This window comes from Dendronephthya gigantea, unplaced genomic scaffold (assembly GCF_004324835.1).
Source record: "Dendronephthya gigantea isolate DGI-Jeju-01 unplaced genomic scaffold, DenGig_1.0 000042F, whole genome shotgun sequence".
Taxonomy (NCBI): Eukaryota; Metazoa; Cnidaria; class Anthozoa; order Malacalcyonacea; family Nephtheidae; genus Dendronephthya; species Dendronephthya gigantea.
Window position 1 is genome coordinate 1,775,420 of NW_021163052.1, and position 19,966 is coordinate 1,795,385.

Consider the following 19,966-nt stretch of genomic DNA (forward strand, 5'->3'; position numbering starts at 1 on the left):
TAAAACATAGAGTAAAAACATATACGTACTCAGTTCGTTATATATACGAAACATGACAAAAAAGGCGTCTGTAGGCACTTGCCGTATCACTGAATATTTGTCGAAGTTGGATGAACGCTTCCCTTACGACCTTTTTGGTTAATGGTGAATTTGCTTGGCGCCTAAGAAAAAAATGACCAAGTTACATAGTATTAGTTTCATGTAACCATGCAATGATTTGCCGTTCAAATACAACCTTATTTAAAGCCGTATTTTCTCTAGATAGTTAACCATTTAATTGTGGTAAGAATAATTTAGAAAAACCTTTTTGAATATTTGAAAGAAGTTACTTCCAATGTTGCATATCACAGATTAGTTTGTCATAATTTTGAGCTATTAAAAGTTGACGGTATACATGCATATTCAGGCGCTTTTCTGACTCAAATATGACATGCGTATATACAGAATCTTTGAGTGACATACAGTAGCTACCTCATATCCAAAGCAATTTCTTCAACGTTAGTCAATACGATATCTAGATCAGTGACTTCTTTAGAACCGCCTTTTCTTCCCCTATCGGCATTGTATAGACGAACGAAGTTTTGCGCTAAAATATATAATATATGTTCCTTTTCGATGGAAAAGCTCATGCATACAGACATAAAAGATTAGGACGATCTACTATTGGCATACATTAAACCTTTACCCGATAAAAAATAAGGAATCTCTATTTTACATGAAACAAATTTGTAGAATATCTTGCCCTTCTTTTAAGGAGTGTTAGAATGGGAGCTTCAATAGGAAACGAGTTATCGTCATTTTAATCGCATTCGCTATAGTTTTGGGAAGTAGATTATGCATATTATTTTACGCCATTTTTAATTTAATATACAATCATTGGATGAGGCTGAGCATGATATCAAGAATTATTCAGACCGAGGTCAAAGTTATCTGCCGAAGCGAAGCTGAGGGACAACAAGGGATATTGATACCAAGGGATATTGATACCAAGGGATGTTGATACCAAGCGATAAGGGATATTGATTTTTTTGGACCGATGTTTTCGGTGAAAATATGAAATTTAACCGGATATTGAGATTTATTTGGAGTGTTTCGACCAGACACGAGAATACAGTATGAATGCATAATAATCGTAATCATCGTGAATATATGTAATGATGTAATAATAGACCTTTTCGGTAATTACGTCACAACATTATCGTTTTAAATTTAGAACCACCTTAAATGAGATGGATATTAAGTTTCACTCTCACAAGCTATGTGCGAAGATGCAAAACAACCTTCTATAACCCGTGCATGAAAATAATTTTTCATTTTGACTAATAAGTATGGAAATAAGTCATAATGCGGGAACGAGGCTCGCGGTCTTGGCCCCTAAGCCTCGTTCTCGTGTTAACGATACCTTCATATTCCTCTTCATCAAACCGAGGCTGCTTATTTTTTCTCGTTTTAATGTCCAAGACGACTCTTTTCTTTGCTGTTGGACGAGACTGGAGACTCTGTTGCCCAGATTTCAAACCAATGCTTGACGATGGAGACTGCTGTTTAGGAAATGAGAACCGTTTGATTGAAAACCTGCATGTATATATGTATGGCACATATTCCAGACCATTGGTAATCACGTCATTGGGCCAGGAGACTGCTCCTACGAGTGGCGCATTTATCCTAATAAGATCGAGGATCTATGCAAGTATAATTGGTCTTCTTACTCTATTAGCTTGGGGCTCTGATCAAAATTAGATCGAGACCACCCCGCGAGACTGTCCTTTATATAGAAAGTTCCGATTCCGAAGCTTCTCCGGCCTTTTAAAAAAAATCAGAAGTATATAATAGTTGTTTCGCATATTGAAAGTGATTCCGCGCGTGCGCAGACGGGATAGTCTTTGGTATGGTAAACTGCGTTCAGGCGTTTTCGGGATAGTAGGGCCAGTTTTCCACTGGAGATAGTTTTCACTGGAAGCAACATTTTACTTTTGTTCAGAGTTGTCAACTGCAACCACCCGGAACAAATTTCTCAAATACAAAAGAATAAATTCGCTTTGCGCGAAAAATACCGCTAGTGGAAAACCGACATTAGACAAGGTTTTCTACTAGCCATATTTTCCCCCGAAGTGACTTTATTCCTTTGTATTTGATCAATTTATTCCAGATGGTTTGGGTTGAGAGCTCTGAACAAAAGTAAAATATCGATTCGCGCGAAAAATATCGCCAGTGGAAAACCAGCTTTAAACACATCCTCAGAATCAGCTATCAACGACTGACATCGATCAATTAAACTTACATATAAAATATAAATAATATCGTCTAAAATGATCTTCGCTTCAAATACCTCATTCTCAGGCGATTTCTTCTCTTCATATATGTCAACATCATCACCAGCAAAAGGATTATCATCGTTTTCATCTTCTTCATCAAAATCTTGTTCTTTTCCTGTATCTATTTTATGATTTAGCTACTTCAGTTGTTAAAAATAATCGCTTAAAAAAAGTCGAATAACTGTAATAACAAAAAGCCGCGATAAAATTACGGTGTCAACTGGAATGATTTGGTTATTTTGTTTTCTATAGCATTACACGATAACAAAAACTGCGTGTATACAACCCTCAATTTTGGGGAAGAAAGGCCGTTTTAGAGCAGTAGAAAAGTAAAAACTTTTCGCTTTGGTGGCCATGAAAATTAAAAACTTTTCGCTTTGGGGGACACATTCTGCAGACCATGATTTCCAGTTTCGACTATATATTTCACAGTAATTTTGCTCAGACTATTTCAAAGTTCGTGCCGATAACTCGTAGATATGGAGTTCAAAACATGTGTAGCTATATTCGTTGTATGTTTTTCTCAGTGTATTTCATACAATTTCCCGCTGAAAACTTTTTTGTACCAGTTAGAAGAAAAATCTAGTGGTTAAAATTAATTCAATTAGCTGAAATGAATAAAACTAGATATATAAACTATACAAGCCAAAAGCAATTACAATACGTACTCAATAATGGCGTTTCCCAATTGCTTTGAACGACAATTTTCGAAACAGTTTCTTCACCACCAGGTAAACTACCCTCTACGCCGAAACTTTGTGGTAATTCATCTTTCGTAGGACTTTCATCGACTGCCATTGATGATACGTCATCTTGTGCCACTGAAGCGTTCTGGGTTATATCTGACGAAGATTCGCCATCCAATTCCTTTTTGTTCGAAGCAACAAGAGGTGAAAGGTCTGAAATAGAAACAGTGAGTTCGTACAGTGCTGTTGAAATACGGTTGAAATATCTTAAATATTCACCTATGTAACATATTTAAATGCATATGCAATATAAAAGTAAACAAATATATATACTTATATTTTTGGGGCCAGCGTCCAAAAATAATAAAGTTTTATACGCTTATCTATGTTTGCTCGTGCATGTATGACTGTACAAGGTCTTATAAAAAGTCCCGAAATTTCCAGATGGTAGTATATATGAGAAAGATGTAATGAGTAATAAAATGCACGTACCAACATTGCCATCATCATCGTCATCAGGAATAGAAGGTATGCGGATATCAGCATTGTCATCATCAGACATTGGTTGGACATCTTGAAACCCCAGTGGTTGGTGGGACAGTTCGGGTGATTGGGTATTGTCTTTTTGACTGGATGGACTGGCCTATGGGTTGAAGATATTATACAGAATGATTGTTCATCAGCAGCCTGCAGTATCAGCAGACGTGAAGTTAAGCCACAAATATAGATGGGCATATATACGTATTAACAAAGATTAAAAAAGATTAACAAAGATTAAGATTAACATAGATTAAGATTGACATATTAAGAAGGATTGAGGTAGCTTCTGTGCATGGGTTATGCTCAAAACAATGCATGGATATGATAGCTAATTGATTTAACACTTTATTTAGCAAAAATATATATTTTGAATATAAACTCCAGCTCATACTCTACAGCGAACCAAAATAATTATTGATATTTTTTTCTTTTTTGACAGTTTTTGATATTTTAGGCAATATATAAATATATAGTGGTTCGAAAGATAAACAAAGTGTTTGTTTACATTATGGACTGTAAATACCACGACATTTGTTTGTTCAAGATGATGTAAAGCGCGTTCTGTTCTGCGTAAAATTCCCGGCCCTGCGACACGGCAGGTGGCATATTAATAGAAACTTTGTCTCGCTTTTGTGCTTTTATTCCACTTAAATTTCCAGAATTCGGAATTGGATGGCGCGGTGAAATTCTCTGTGCAGCCCAAGTTCGTCACGTTGCGACTCACCGGTTCGTCTGATTTCTCTCCATTTGGATGACTCGCCCAGTTTCTTACCACAGCAAATGACCTTACAGTTGTCATACGCTTCCTAAAATCGATGAATCAAAACTTTGGTAAACAACAAGGTTCCCTTTTAGCAAGGATCCCAATCCTCGCTTAATTAAATCACGAACCATGATAAAAAACTGATACTAATAAAACCGTATTGTCGGGCGAAAACGTGTAACACTGTAAATTTTAATTGAAGCAAATTATATATAATTATGAAGGTAGTCATATTTCAATGATTTTAACTGCTATATCTAATATCAAACACTGATATCTGTTGCAATATACAATCTTCCATGATAGTTTTGTTAAAAATTAGATAGAGATCGATAACATGATAGAATTTTTCCTTATTTGGCATAAAATTCCGGAAATTTGGGAGGCTTAGCCCCTCCACTTTCTAAGGCCTGCATGGCTCTCATATAACTCCCGATGGTCGGCGATAGCTATTGTCGGTGATCACTGATGAATGAAATGTTTTGCTGTTTTGAATGAATTTTCTTCGATATCGGCCACAAACAATACATCGCCGACTGTCGGTGACTTATGATGAGAACCAGGCTTAACTGAATTTCTGCTTGCTTTTTGCACACATAACATATTCATTTATCTTTTATTTCTTTAACACGACGCCTTAAGGGACTGGAAATCGCAACAGAATTGGCTAATTACTACGGAACCATATATGAGAAATACTACCGTGATAGGGGAGACTATGTTATTCATTATTATTATTTATTTGTTATTGTTTACTTTTTATTATTTAAAACATTTATACACAGGTTATATATACAGGTTCATAAGCTTGTATGGTGTAAACACAGCTCAATATTGTGCCTCAATATTGTAACCCTTTATATACCCAGCTCGATAGATTTGGGAGATTATGTATTTGTAAACCAATTGCTTAATATTACGCTCAGTGCATGAACATGGCCATATATGGATATATTCCATCTACTTATGAATGATGGCAACGCCAGTGTTGGTATCAAATTTCAATTTCCCGTTTTATAACCCAAGTCAAACAAACTACAGTAGCGTTAAAAATTTTCAAGCCCAAGTGAACAAGGCTCTGGAGGCTTTATCAACAAATAAGAAGGTAAGATACAAAGAAATGTGATAATCTAAGTGACTGTTGTCATAATATATGCAAAATTGTATAGTGATAATTGATGACAAGCACTGCATTCAGCATACTGCACGTAGTCAATGTCAGATAAACTTGAAGCAAATATTACATATAAAAATTAACATAGCCTACCCAAAAGTCTCCAGGATCAGTAGGCATTTCGCAAACCTTACGATTTTAGTAATAGATTTGTCATGAATGTTTGGAGGAACAAAATTCAGGTCGGAAGTAGACGAATTTTCAATGACTTTGAGGCGAAGCAAGATGGGCTGAGCATAAACATGCAGCTGAAACGAAAGTAACTTTTTCACGATATATTAGTACTTGTGTATATTCGCCTGGCTTTCCCTGCAACTCGAAATAATTTGTTTTATTTTGAACACATTTTATTCTCCTATAGTCACATTTTCGGCAGTTTTTTGTTATTACTGCAGTACATATGTTGACAGCGAATACGTATGCTAAGTTGGCTTCGTCGCAATTCCAAGAATTCCATAATTCACTGTGTTTCAAAAACATCATATGACCGGCATTTGAGTCAACCTCGTACCCAGGGTGTTTTACCTGCGCTCCACCGCAGTCAGTCACGCGTTAAGGCGGATTTCCACCCCGCGTTCTTTGGCGGGGGTAAATGTTTAAAGCCTGTTATATGAAAACAGCCTTTGCATGCATTTATTCATATGTTGGATTTATATATGTGTCTTTTAAATGATTTTTAACTCTACAATCGTTTACGCTCGTTATCAAAAAATGAAATATTAATTGCTATTCTTAGAAATCAATGTTAAGGGGTATATTGTAAAATATTTTAACAGAGAGGGCTTTGTGAACTTAAACAAAGATTTTAGTTCATTAAAATTAGGTTTGGCACATGAAAAGTTCGACGTCTGAAACATGTATATTCCATTTATAAAATGATTACAAATTGCAATATTTATAGCTGAACTGCTGAAACAATCGCTAATATTTGGATTCAACATGTCAGCGATCCTTTATGCAAGAGTTTACATGGCTATCTTGGTCATGTTACAAGGTAAGATACATCCATGATGGAGTTTGTGAAATTGAAGTACCTGAATGGCATTTTAATCATTCCGAGAAGACTTAAAAAATTAAGGCTTCAGTTTCCAATGGTGGAAAATAGATTGATAGTTGCACAGCGCACTATGAACTTTCAAACGATTGATTTTGATGTAAGACGTAAATATTTTCAAGAGATTTCACGATGCCCAATCTGTGTATACAGGGTGTATCAAGGAGATACAGTTTGCCTTGACGACGTTTTGACCTTGTCGAACTGCTCTCTGGTTATATTGGAACGTAGCTAACTACAAATGCATCTGTTATATTCCTAGTTTCCTGGATGGTCGCGCCGTCGATATTGAAAATCGCGATGGAAGTGAACGAAAATTCTACCTTTTCCTCTCGCGTGAAACGAAGCACCGGCGCTTGTTCCAATTATGTCGAGGTTGACTCAAAGAACATAACATACAATCAACAACCTAAACCATGGGGTCGTTCGCCAGCCAAAACATTTGTTTCTGACACGGTTACACAAGGTACATTATGGTATCTCAATATTTAAATTCTAGGAGACAATTGGTGTTAGTCACAACCACGCGTGACAGCATAAATGTATTGTATTTCTTGTCCAACCAATGCATATAATTTTTCCATACTATACTACAAATATCAACTTGTATAGCTATAGCTTTACTATAGCTACAAGTTGATCTTGTTTACTTTAATAAACTCCACCATGGTGATAACCACCGGCTAGCAAAAATTAAAACTGAAACATCCTTATTTCATAATCTATAACTTATCCATGCTTGTTTACAACTATCAAAAGGGAATTTCAAATTCAATCTCTTAAGGCCCGAGTGATTTTTCCTGCCATTCTCTCCTTTTGTCAAATAAGGTACTTTTATACCATAGCGTTACTAACTGTCTCAACATCCCAGTAAAATTGCAATTAAACGGGCCTATATGTAGAGTGATCATTTTATTAATGAAATTAAGGTATGAACAAGGCGTTACAGGCCCGTGTACCAGGACTTGGTAAAACAACCATCAAGGTTGTATTTGACAAACTGAGACAGAATGGTTGTGTCTGTATACCATTTGGTGGTTCAGTTCGTGACCAGTTCCTCGGCGGGAAAGTTCTCGATATCGACGCCGACAGCCCTTGTGACGTAAACAGAATCGTTGAGATTTGGAAATGGATATTGGAATGGAAAATATTGCAAAGCTCCGAGCAAGAAGGCAAAATTGCAGATCGTTCATATCGGTGAATACAAAGAAGGAGATGGGGAAGAAATTGATTTGGCAAACTGGAACAATTCTTTCTTCGGCAAACTTACCAACCTGGAGTACACTACGAATTCATTGGGCTACTACGACGACGTTGTCGATAACAGAGGCGTAGTGATCGACTTTACCGCGTATGGCGTGAATGACACGTGCAACAAGGTAATAAGAATCCCAGTTCCACGTGATCAGTGGGATGACTGGTACCATGGCGACTACTGGAAAATATTCCGTTATTGGAAACTTCTCGCGAAAGGATACGATTCAGACGACGGTGAGCTACCATCTTTTATCAAAAACAAAACGAAAGTAATTTTGCAGACAGAAAACGGGAAAAGGGTGTTTAAAACTTCCTTTTTTAAATATGCTCTCTCTGGTGAATACAACGACAACAAAAACATCGCCGCATTGTCCCTTATCCAACCTGTTCAGACATCACGCAACAGAATCAGAAAAAGAACAAGTACTATGCACTGTACAAGAAGGTTCTTGGTGAATATTGGGAAAACGAAGTGAAGGAATTGGTGGATAAGATCAAGATCGAATGTCCCCTGGGACCTTCAACCACAACTGTTGCACCTTCCAACACAACCGCTTTAACAACCACGCCAACTTCTAAAGCTTCAAGCGACAAAACCAGTTGGTCAATGCGTCTAATCTTGGTTGGTGTGCTCATTCGACATGTTGGATGTTAAGATGCAACACGAAACTTTCTTTATTTTACTATTCATGCTTTGAAAATCGAAACAATAATTATTAACAATAATGCCGCGTATAATTTCTTAGTAGCTAGAATAATCTTGTAAGGCCAGCATATGCTCTTGTAGACATGCATTATATACATCGCCAGAAATATGCGACACGATATGAAAGCAATACAAAATCGCATTTCTCTATATACATTCGCGTATAATTTCCCGAATGGAGACTGACACACATCGGACGCGTTTTTGTAACGCGACGTAGTTTCTCAGTTTTTCAGTTTCAAGAAGCAAAAAAGTTTTATCCCGTCATATACAACTCCGATAAATAAAAAAAGTAAAAAACTTTTTTATTTCGACCTTTCCCTTTTGTTGCTCAAGTTTGAGAAATATTGAAACAACTACGAAAATCGATGCAAGAATGTTTCTTCGTTTAGCTAACAACATCTTCTAATCAGGCTTTCATACGTGACAAATCATTCTTAATACTAAGAAGCAGGTGTTGCGTAATTCTGGTTATGAGGCATAATGTAGTAACCGCGGCCGCGCAATGCCAATTTAGAAAATTCACATGATATTACTATAAATTTCCTAATTATTCAAACTCGGGCGAAATATACAGTACAACACTTCTAAAACACACTTTGTGTCAAGTCACGAACAGGAAATCAGTTGCAAGGTCAAGGTGTGAAACGAAGGTAAGAAATATGATTCATGATCAAGTCCGACTCTTACAAGTACTGTACTGTGTGGAGAAAATGGTCATTTCCAGAAGTCCTTATTTGCAACTCGCATCACAAAACAAACAACTTTTACATATAACGCAGATCTTTATAATAGTAATGTTTATGAAAGGTTTCCAAAAAGAGTTTCCGCAGTGTTTGATAAAATTTTGAATCCTAAGGAAAGATATGCTGTAAAACTATGCTGTAAAACTATGCTCGTAAAGTTTGATGTGCATGGATTGCACACATTAGCTAATTCAACTGCATGTAGCACAAATTCGAGAATACTGTTTAAGTTGATTCATAAAAAAGGTGGGGAAAACTACAACTCGCGTACATCATATCAAGATATATAATTATACAGTGTTGTTAGTAATAATAACGACGTAAACGGGATGAATGATCGAATAGACATTTTCAATAACAATGGACGCGTAAAGCTCATAATAAGTCCAAGTTTGTCGACCTTATCCATATCAGTCATAATTGTTTTGATGCAATTTAAGAAAAGTTACACTTCATGAAAGCTAAAAAAACATTTTATTTAAAATTTCGTTCATTACAATATTTACAAAGCAAATTAAGCAGGGACGCTAAAACAGGTAATTGCCATGCAATATAGAAAGAAAACATTGTTTTGCCGATTCAAAACAATACAGATTCAGATGGTGCACGAAGCACTTAAGAAAGGATTTCAGTCCGTAATATATAAACAAACACTTAGTAACTGGTAATTAAATATTATTTACCTATCGAAAAAATTCGGATTAAAGGACAATTAATTCGGTCGGTTTTTAAATCAGCGCCACCTCCCCATGATTGATATTTCATTTAAAGCTATACATCGTTGTTGGTACAGATCAACAATACCTATTTGATTTTGCATATTAATTTCAGCAATGATAAATGGCCTTTGAGCATTCTTATTGGCTAACTCCCAGTTATGAGGCAGTTGCTCAAACGATTCTCAGCAGTAACTATATTGCTTTCCAAAAAATATTGCTGAACATTTTTAGGAATTTCTCTGTGAAAACAAAAGAGGCAACGAAATAACGTGTGAAAGAATTTCAAGGTATTACGTGAACTAAGCGATATATTTTTATATATAGCCATTTATTTATCTTTCGAAATGCATGGTCGTGGTAAATGTGGATAAGAGCGACCTTCGCCTCCCAGAAATTTATTCGTTTTCGCGAACGATTGATCATAAAATGTGAGATACTCGCTTTCACTTTTAGTTAATTCCCGTTTAACTTTTAGGTGGCTTAATATACATCCCGTCAGCGGGGTAATAATGCTGACGATATATTGACCTTTTTATTATTGTGAAAAAACAGGATTGGATATGATTATCTATGCGAGTATTCGGACTAGAGACCCCGGAGTGCCACTAAATGACAGCGCTCGTAAATGTCATATAAATAATACGTTCAAGTTGGCAGACGGTTATAAACAGCAGTTGTAGTATGGCTCAAAGTGTTAGGATGTTTTGTTACCTCAAATTCACCCATAGCAACCATATATATTCTGGAATTTTCGCATTTAATTCCGATATTTCCTAACCCTTTATCTTTCAAATGGCCCGATGAGGTTTATTCTTCTGTCTTGATTCTGAATCATTTTTAAAAACAGGATGTGCAAAAGGAACAAAGAAATTTTTAGTTCTGAGCCACAAGCGTTGCTTAGCACATTCTTGGAATGTTGATATATATATGTACGGTCATGATGTGAGGCTGTAATATACATATAATTATATATGCGTGTTATAAAAAACTTATTTCAGTAAATGAACGAAACACATTGCTATGTTATGACAGAGTAAGTATTTGCAGCATTCATATTAACGTCTCCTGGTTGGCTGGTTCCAATAATATACAGACCAGTTTCATAAAAATCGAATTTTTTTAGATGAACTTTTACTTTTAGCACCTTGTCTTATAAGCAATGACTCCGACCATAACTTTAAGAAATTTCAAGGACTTTTCATTATCAAAAACCTACAAGAACTCTTTTCGAATGAAAATTCGATATAATAAAATACCGAATCACCAAAAGTTAATTCCCCTACGCTTTATGTATTGAATTTAGTGTAATGATAATTAAAGACTTTAATAAAGGACTTGTACCAACCTTACTTAGGCATTGTCTGATTCACATTTCAATTTTATGATATTTTATGATGGAGTATAATTGTGTTAACATAAAATTCAATAAACCAAACGGAAAATGTGTTTTTTAGTGATTGGATTTCGCGTTCAGCAATCAGCATGTCCCCGTTTTTGAGTCTAAGAAGTTATCTCGCTATCCTGGTCCTTTTTCAAGGTAAGATGCAGAAAATGACAATGACATTGCCTGGACTTTTTTCATATTCTGCACAACCTTTCAATAAGATAAGTAAAGTGAAGCTTTGATTTTGTATGTTTCATATTCTTTTTTTAATTTCTTATTCCAGCTTTCCAGAAGGCCACACCCACGAGGTTAAAGTTCGCGATGAAACAGGAGATAGAAAGCGACGCCCAATCCTCTCGCACAAAACGAAGCACTGGCGCTTGTTCCAACTACCGTGAAATTGACCCAAAAACGATAGCTTACGATGGAAATTCTAAACCTTGGGATCGTCCACCAGCAGTAACGTTTGTGTCAAATGACGTCTATCAAGGTATACATTTGTCCTGTATACTTAACTTATAGATTTCAGCCGCTGATTACAGGTTACAGACTTATAGATTACAGACGATTACAAAACAGTACTAAACACACACTAAATTAATAATAGAACTAACTCAATTAGTAACGAATGCCACCAATGTAACGGTTGGAGCATGGAAAAGAATTAGACTAAAGGACTAATAGCATATATTTCTTAAAATATTATGTATTATATACACTTCAGCATATTTGCATGAAACACAATGTCAGTTTCGAGCCCAGAAAAATTTCAAGGAAAGGAAAGTTTTAAATTCTAGGAGCCAGGTATATAAAGATTACTTCTTTCTCGACGATTCATAAATATTAAGTGCATGCACAGCTCCTTGAAATTCGGCCTTCAAATTCTTTGTACTTTTTTTCGTGAAAGTAACTGTGTTGAAATACTGTATTCTTGAGTGCAGATTTAGGTAGACCGTTGTGAATAGTTGTCCCCCTTAATCTTAACGGTTGGGCGATGACGTTTCCAGGCAGACATTCTCACGTTTCTAGGGCAAGACTTAAATGTTTATGTTCAAAATTCAAACCTTGCAAACAAAAGTGACTAAAATAGAATGCTGAAAATGTCAGAACGTTAAAGCCACGCCTATACACGTCATTGCGCAAAAATTAGCGGTCTACCTGAATCCGTAGTAAAAATAAATTTCATTAAGGTATGAGCAAAGCGTTAAAGGCTCGTGTACCAGGACTTGGAAATACAACAATCAAGGATGTATTTGACAAGCTGAAAGAGGGTGGCTGTCTGTGTATACCATTTGGTGGATCAGTTCGTGACCAGTTCCTCGGCAGGAAAGCTGTCGATATCGACGCCGATAGCCCATGTGATGCACACAAAATCGTTGAGATTTGCATGAAACATTGGGAAAGAAAATATTGCAAAGCTCCACCAGAGTGGGCAAAATTGAAGATCGTTCATATCGGTGAATATCGAGAAGGAGATGGGGAGGAAATTGATTTGGCAAACTGAAACAACTCTTTCTTCAGCAACCTTACCAACCTGGAGTACACTACGAATTCGCTGGGCTACTACGACGACGCTGTTGATAACCGAGGCATCGTGATAGACTTTACCGCGTCTGGTGTAAATGACACGTGCAACAAGCTGATCAGAATCCCAGTTCCGCGTGATCAGTGGGAGGATTGGTACAAAGGAGACCCCTGGAAACTATTCCGCTACTGGAAACTTCTCGCGAAAGGATACGAAGCAGAAAGTAACGAGCTACCATCATTTATCAAAAACAAAACGAAAGAGGTTTTGCAGACAGAATATGGAATAAAGGTGTTTAGAATTACCTTCTTTACGTATATTCTCGCCGGTGAATACAATGATACACTGAAGATCGCCACTGTTCCATATCCAACCTGTTCAAGCATCGCACACCTGAAGCAGTACTACCCACTTTTCAAGGACGTTCTTGGCGAATATTGGGAAAATGTATCAAAGCCTTTGCTGGATGAGATCAAGATTGTATGTTTAACTTCGACCGTCAAAGGTTCAAGCGACAACACCAACTTGTCGTTGATTTTGATCGTAATCTGTGCACTCATTCAATGTGCTGTATGGCAAGGAGCATCTTCTTAAGTCGTAACTCCTTCCTTCGTTCATTGTTTATATTAATATTATTACTGAAAAAACGTCTGACACATAGTTTTTAGCAGTTAGAATAATAATCTTGTAAGCGTACAGACCCCATATAAACATACAGCAACTGATATCTGAGTGCAAATTTTGGTAGTTTCCACAAAATAGAAACTTCGTAATTATTCAACTCAAACGAAATGTATAAACCGTTTGTAAAAATAGTCATTATTAAGTAATAATAAGTTAGCTTCTTGTAGACAACTTAAAACAAAATTGCAAATATTACGTAGACTATTATGTTTGATAACTTTCCAAATAGATTTTTCTTTAATCACAAACACTTTTGCAAAAAATTTTACCATCCTGCAAAAACTTTTGGTAGCTTTGATAAGCAAATGATTTTCAGTCTTTTATCTTTAGACAAAATATAGGAAACACTATTGATGGATATTCATAAAATTGCATAAACTGACTAACGTTAATATCAGTTCAAAGCTAACATCTACTGACACGTTTGGTCACAAAAAGGCGCATTTTTTTCATGTGTGCTTTAGGCAAAGCTGCATGCCTCCGCCGAAGCTGCTAATGCAGGGATGCAAAACAAAGCATAAATTTAAATGTGAAGGCAGAGCATGCAGATGTGATGGAAAACTGCCGTTAAAAACATACAGCAACAGATAAATCCATGTTGGAACATTATAATTTTTTTCCCAAAGCACATCATATTACATACATGTCCCTGTTCACCATTATTTCGGTCAGTCAATGAACTGTTAATTAACTTTCTGGCCAATACACTGCCTGGTTTGGCTTGTCTACCATTACTATGGCAACCATAAAATGGTAATATATACTATATAAAAAAATTGAGAGACATACTTTGTGAGGCATAAGTGGATGCTGTTTATTCCTTAAAATGAAATTTAATGTATTTTTTTATAAAATGCATCTTTATGACAGTTTGTGATTTATAGGTAGGATTCCGCAGTATTAAATAAATCTGAAATTTGGGTAATGTTAGCATCAGAGTACCTTAAAGAATGAGCCTCAACCTTTATACTTTGTGTCGCTATATGTTTACTTTGGGTGAGTATTTATCACCATTTTCGGGTGCCTGTAAATTCATGAAACTGTGAACATAGCATCACAAAGCATGACAGTTGAGACTCATTCTTTAATTAGTTTAATAATATAATCATACAGAAAGGAACTTGGAACATTGTACATAAAATGATTGAAATCAACTTAAGCTATAATTGGTAAACGTTAGCCAGATTAAATAGTCTTGACTCTGAATCCATTCGCTCTAAACCAAGGCTTTCTGCCTTCATTATGTCTGAGACATAACTTTACTAAGTACTAAACTCAAACGTCTAAAACGAAATTCCCCCTTGTTGGAGTGGGCCGAATCCAAGGTCTGTATTAACAATTCCGATAAAATCAAAATACACAATTCTGCATTATTTCGACTTTTCCCTTTCGTTGCTCAAGTTTGAGAAATTTTGAAACAACTACAGAAATCGATGCATGCATGTTTCATCATTTAGCTAACAATATATTCTAATCCGAATTTAAGGCTTTCATACGTGACAAATCATTGTTAGTAATAGAAAGCAGGTGTTGCCTATAATCCCGGTTATGAGGTATAATGCAGTAATGCACATTTATAGAATTTACATGATAATATAAACTTCCTAATTATTCACTCAGAGGAAATGTATACACTATAACGCTTGTAAAACAAATGTTGTGTCCTGTCAAAAAAAATAAAATCCTACACTTTTTGTATCGCTTTATCGCGAACGTGACAATTGAATAAGGAATAATTCGAGCACATTTTTCCAAAGGCAAAGCAAACATGCATTGATAGTTTCTTGTGAAAATACAGTCTTGTCAGACTTTCATTTATAACTTTGTATTTTTGGTAGTATTTGCGTTTACTTTTCTGGTCCTTTTTGTTCCTCCAGGTTTGTTTAATTTGTATGCAAAAAAACCTTCCGCCATTTTGTTTATTTTGAAAAAAATCATTTCAAAGCTGTACTGCAGTATACAACAAAATAGCTGTATTCCTCTCAACCAATCAGTATCCAGATTTTTTTACTATGCTAATAATAGAAGGTGTCGGTGTATCTAGGAAGCAGGTGTCTGAATGCAAATTTATATAATATACATGACAACCAAATGTATACAGTAAAACGCTTCTGACGCTTCTTCTTTATTTGTGTCAAGTCGCGAACAGGAAATAAGTCAAATTGCAAGCTCAGGAAACTTTTAAACAAAGGTAAGAAATATGATTTTAACATTTTAACATTTAACATTGCAACACTTCACATTGACGGTATTTCATGATGGAGTGCAATTGCATTATTATAAAATTCAATAAAACCATCTGAAAATTGTATTTCGCAGTGAGTGGATTTTGGGTTCAGCATGTCCACGTTTTTGAATCTAAGAAGTTATCTCGCTATCCTGGTCTTTTTTCTAGGTAAGATGCAGATAATGACAATGATATTTCCTGGACTTTTTTCATATTCTGCACAACTTTGGAATAAGTAAACAGAACCTTTGATATCAGATTTTGTATGTTTCATTTTTTTTCACAGGTTTCTCGGAGGCCACACTCGCGAGGTTAAAGATCTCTATGAAAAAGGGGGTAGAAAGCGAAACCCAATTCTCTCGCACAAAACGAAGCACTGGCGCTTGTTCCAACTACTGTGAAATTGACCCAAAAACGATAGCTTACGATGGAAATCCGAAACCTTGGGATCGTCCACCAGCAGTAACGTTTGTGTCAAACGACGTCACTCAAGGTACACATTTTGTTAGATTTCTTGCTGATTTGACAGAAGAAAACAAAACAAGAAAGTTTTTATGGAAGTTGTTCACCCGGAACACATACACTTGGGACGTTGCTTTGGTGACGCAGGAAAATTAAAATTAAATACGGAAGAAATGTTTACAAAACACCTAGTAATGCCGGATCATTTGTCTTTAACTGCAGCTATTCTTCAACATCTGAACATTATAGCAGTCTTTTATTTTTTTTTAAGTCTTGTTACCAGAATGTCTGTTTGCTGCTTCGTATAGGAAGACGTGCTTACTAAATCGCACACCAATCGGCCTTTGTGCACAATTGCTTGTACCTTTTTCCTGAAGAAGAGCAACTGTTGAAATTCAGTAGAATTTTTTAACTTAATTAAAGATAAAATATGAATAAAAATTGAATATTAAATTGATTTAATTAAGGAATGAAAAAGGCGTTAAAGGCTCGTGTACCGGGACTTGGGAAAACAACCATCAAGGATGTACTTGACAAACTCAAAGAAGGTGGCTGTCTGTGTATACCATTTGGTGGATCAGTTCGTGACCAGTTCCTCGGCAGGAAAACTCTCGACATCGACGCCGACAGCCCTTGTGACGCAAACAAAATCGTTGAGATTTGTAAGAAACATTGGGAAGACAAATACTGCAAAGGTCCACCAGAGTGGGCAAAATTGAAGATCGTTCATATCGGTGATAAAGAAGGAGATGGGGAGGACATTGATTTGGCCAACTGGAACAACTCTTTCTTCGGCAACCTTACCAACCTGGAGTACACTACGAATTCGCTGGCCTACTACGACGACGCTGTCGCTAACAGAGGCGTAGTGATAGACTTTACCGCGTCTGGTGTGAATGACACGTGCAACAAGCTGATCAGAATCCCAGTTCCACGTGATCAGTGGAAGGATTGGTACCAAGGAGACGCCTGGAAAATATTCCGCTACTGGAAACTACTCGCGAAAGGATACGAAGCAGAAAGTAACGAGCTACCGTCATTTATCAAAAACAAAACAAAAGAGCTTTTGCAGACAGAATATGGAATAAAGGTGTTTAGAATTACCTTTTTTACGTATATTCTCTCCGGTGAATACAATGATACACTGAAGATCGCAACTGTTCCATATCCAACCTGTTCAAGCATCGCACACCTGAAGCAGTACTACCCACTTTTCAAGGACGTTCTTGGCGAATATTGGGAAAATGTAGCAAAGCCTTTGCTGGATGAGATCAAGATTGAATGTTCGACCTCGACCATTGTAGGTTCAAGCGATAACACCAACTTGTCACTGATTTTGATCGCAATCTGTGCACTCATTCAATGTGCTGTATGGCAAGGAGCATCTTGTTAAGTCGTAACTCCTTCCTTCATTCACTGTTTATATTAATATTATTACTGAAAAAACGTCTGACACATAGTTTTTAGCAGTTAGCCGGAATAATCATGTAAGCGCCAGCAACTTATATCTGAATGCTAATTTCAGTAGTTTACATAAAATAAAAACTTCGTAAATATTCAAGTCAAACGAGATGTATAAAACGTTTGTAAAATTAGTCCTTACCTTCGATTTTTATATACAACTTAAAACAAGATTACACATACTATGTAGACTATTATTTTTATGTTGTTGAAATGTTGCTAAAAGTTTCCAAATAAATTTTTCTCGTTGTTTGATAACATTTTTTAATCTCTGGGGAAAATAGTTTGTAAAATTAGTAGTCTCGATCATTGGGCGTCTCACCAAACACTTATTAGTTCACATGCTCGCATTGCAAATGTTTCATAATAACCATCAGCAAATCCTGGAGTTTGTTTATTAGCAATAAAAAGGTGATATAGACTTTGACTTTCTCATCTCAAAGCTTGCTGGACTGTCACAAAAATATTGTACCAATTGGTTGAATGATGAATTTTAAGCGCCTCGGTATGAGGCTGCTTTACATCAGTAACACAATCACAAAACAAATTTGCAAAATATTTTACCATCTTTTAAAAACTTTTGATAGCTTTTGTAAGCACACTTTCAATCCCTCTTTAGGTCAAAATAGGAATCACTATTGATGGATATGCATAAAATTACATAATCTGACTAACAATAATATCAGTTCAAAGCTAACATCCACTGACACACTTGGTCAAAAAAAGGCACATTTATTTCATGTTTGCTTTAGGCAAAGCTGCCTCCACCAAAGCTGCTAGTGCAGGCATGCAAAACAAAGCATAATTTGCTTGCAAAAGTTGAGCATACAGATGTGATGGAAAACTGCGCTTAAAAATCTATGTTGGAACATTGTATCTTTTTCCCAAAGCAAATCATATTACATGTCCACCATTATTTTGGTCCATGATTGACATGTTAATTAACTTTCTGGCCAATACACTGCCTGCATTGGCTTCTCTACCATTACTACGGCAACCATACGATGGTTATACAAAGTATATCTCAATACTCATTGTATACAAGCTATTCTGCAATCTGATTGGTTGAGCTACCCACCGTATACCAGCTCATATAAGTGGGTAGCAAAGCCAAAAAAAGCAAAATGGCTGAATAGTTTGCTGAGGTAAATTAAGAATATGTAAATATGTATTAAATTGTTAATAAATACTTTTGTCGCTCGCTATTATAAAACAATTGTACCCCTCGCTCTCTTTGTAAATGGCTGATAGCTGACTCGGTGTTACCATAGCTGACTCAGTGCACCTATCAGCTCATATACGACTCAAGCTCATGGTATGATTGTTAATTATACAAAAATTGGAGACACATACTTTGTGAGGCATAAGTGGATGCTGTTTATACCTTATAGTTTAATTTGATGTATATTTTTTAATAAAATGCATCTTTATGGCAGTCTGTGATTTAGGGGTAGGATTCTGTAGCATTAAATAAATCTGAAATTTAGGTAATGTCAGCATCAGACTGATCAGAGTACCTTAAAGAATGAGCCTCAACCGTCATACTTTGTGTTTACAGTTAGTAAGTATCTATCACCATTACGGGAAAGTATCTATCACCATGTCCGGGTGCCTGTAAATTGATGAAACCGTAAACTTAGCATCACAAACTCAGACAGCTGAGACTCATCCTTTAAGAATAATTGGCCCCTACAGAAAGTTATCGGCTTGCAACAATGTACATAAAATGATTGAAATCAACTTAAAGTATAATTGGCAAACGTTAGCCAGGGTAAAAAGCCTTGGCTCTGAACAATCATTATCTATTCGCTCTGAACCAAGGCTTTTCTCCCCCATTTAATTAATATGTCTGAGACAAACTTTACTAATTAGTATTTATGAAAATATATATTATTAATATATGAGGTAACATAGTTACTTTATTTGCGATCTGAATAAATCTAAGCTGAAAGAAGAGAAAAATATGTACATACGTTGGCCGACGTCTTTCCAAGTCGCCCAAGAACACTTGTCGTCCACTACGTGATAAAAGATTTTCAAAATTTTGTTCCGCCATCTTGAAGAGGATTTAAAACAACGATTTTCCCGCAATTTTTCCCGCCAAAATATTCAAGTTATGCTTCCACTTTTGTAAAACTTTGCACTGTTTTAAATTTTCCATTGTTTTGTATTCTTGCTTTCCACGATTTTTTTCAATAATTCTTCTTATAAAATGCTAGCGAGTAGAGATTGAAACAAACTGAGGACTGTATTGATGAATAAA

At 36.0% G+C, this 19,966-nt stretch overlaps 2 protein-coding genes across 2 annotated transcripts; one reads left to right on the forward strand and one right to left on the reverse strand.

Annotated features, from left to right (window-relative positions):
* Positions 1-37: 37 nt before the first annotated feature.
* Positions 38-19,765, reverse strand: LOC114526853 (ubiquitin carboxyl-terminal hydrolase 36-like). The gene is made up of 8 exons (XM_028548380.1): positions 19,677-19,765; positions 4,266-4,347; positions 3,494-3,644; positions 2,984-3,214; positions 2,330-2,436; positions 1,403-1,541; positions 472-586; positions 38-161 (listed from the first exon to the last, which is right to left on the reverse strand). The coding sequence occupies exons 1-8, from the start codon at positions 19,757-19,759 to the stop codon at positions 38-40; spliced, it is 1,032 nt and encodes a 343-aa protein (XP_028404181.1). The 5' UTR covers positions 19,760-19,765.
* On the forward strand, positions 15,669-18,136 carry LOC114527011. The gene is made up of 4 exons (XM_028548572.1): positions 15,669-15,744; positions 15,873-15,948; positions 16,067-16,273; positions 16,710-18,136. The coding sequence occupies exons 2-4, from the start codon at positions 15,894-15,896 to the stop codon at positions 17,633-17,635; spliced, it is 1,188 nt and encodes a 395-aa protein (XP_028404373.1). The 5' UTR covers positions 15,669-15,744; positions 15,873-15,893; the 3' UTR covers positions 17,636-18,136.
* Positions 19,766-19,966: the final 201 nt, after the last annotated feature.

What these genes read in the sequence shown, in the direction of transcription:
- LOC114526853 (XM_028548380.1), bottom strand. Translation starts at nt 19,759, where the DNA reads ATGGCGGAACAAAATTTTGAAAATCTTTTATCACGTAGTGGACGACAA. An exon ending in TTGGAAAGACGTCGGCCAAC is followed by an intron (nt 4,348 to 19,676) that starts GTATGTACATAT and finishes CATCGATTTTAG; the next exon opens with GAAGCGTATGACAACTGTAA. An exon ending in CGATGATGATGGCAATGTTG is followed by an intron (nt 3,215 to 3,493) that starts GTACGTGCATTT and finishes TTTCTATTTCAG; the next exon opens with ACCTTTCACCTCTTGTTGCT.
- LOC114527011 (XM_028548572.1), top strand. Translation starts at nt 15,894, where the DNA reads ATGTCCACGTTTTTGAATCTAAGAAGTTATCTCGCTATCCTGGTCTTT. An exon ending in TATCCTGGTCTTTTTTCTAG is followed by an intron (nt 15,949 to 16,066) that starts GTAAGATGCAGA and finishes TTTTTTTCACAG; the next exon opens with GTTTCTCGGAGGCCACACTC. An exon ending in GTCAAACGACGTCACTCAAG is followed by an intron (nt 16,274 to 16,709) that starts GTACACATTTTG and finishes GATTTAATTAAG; the next exon opens with GAATGAAAAAGGCGTTAAAG.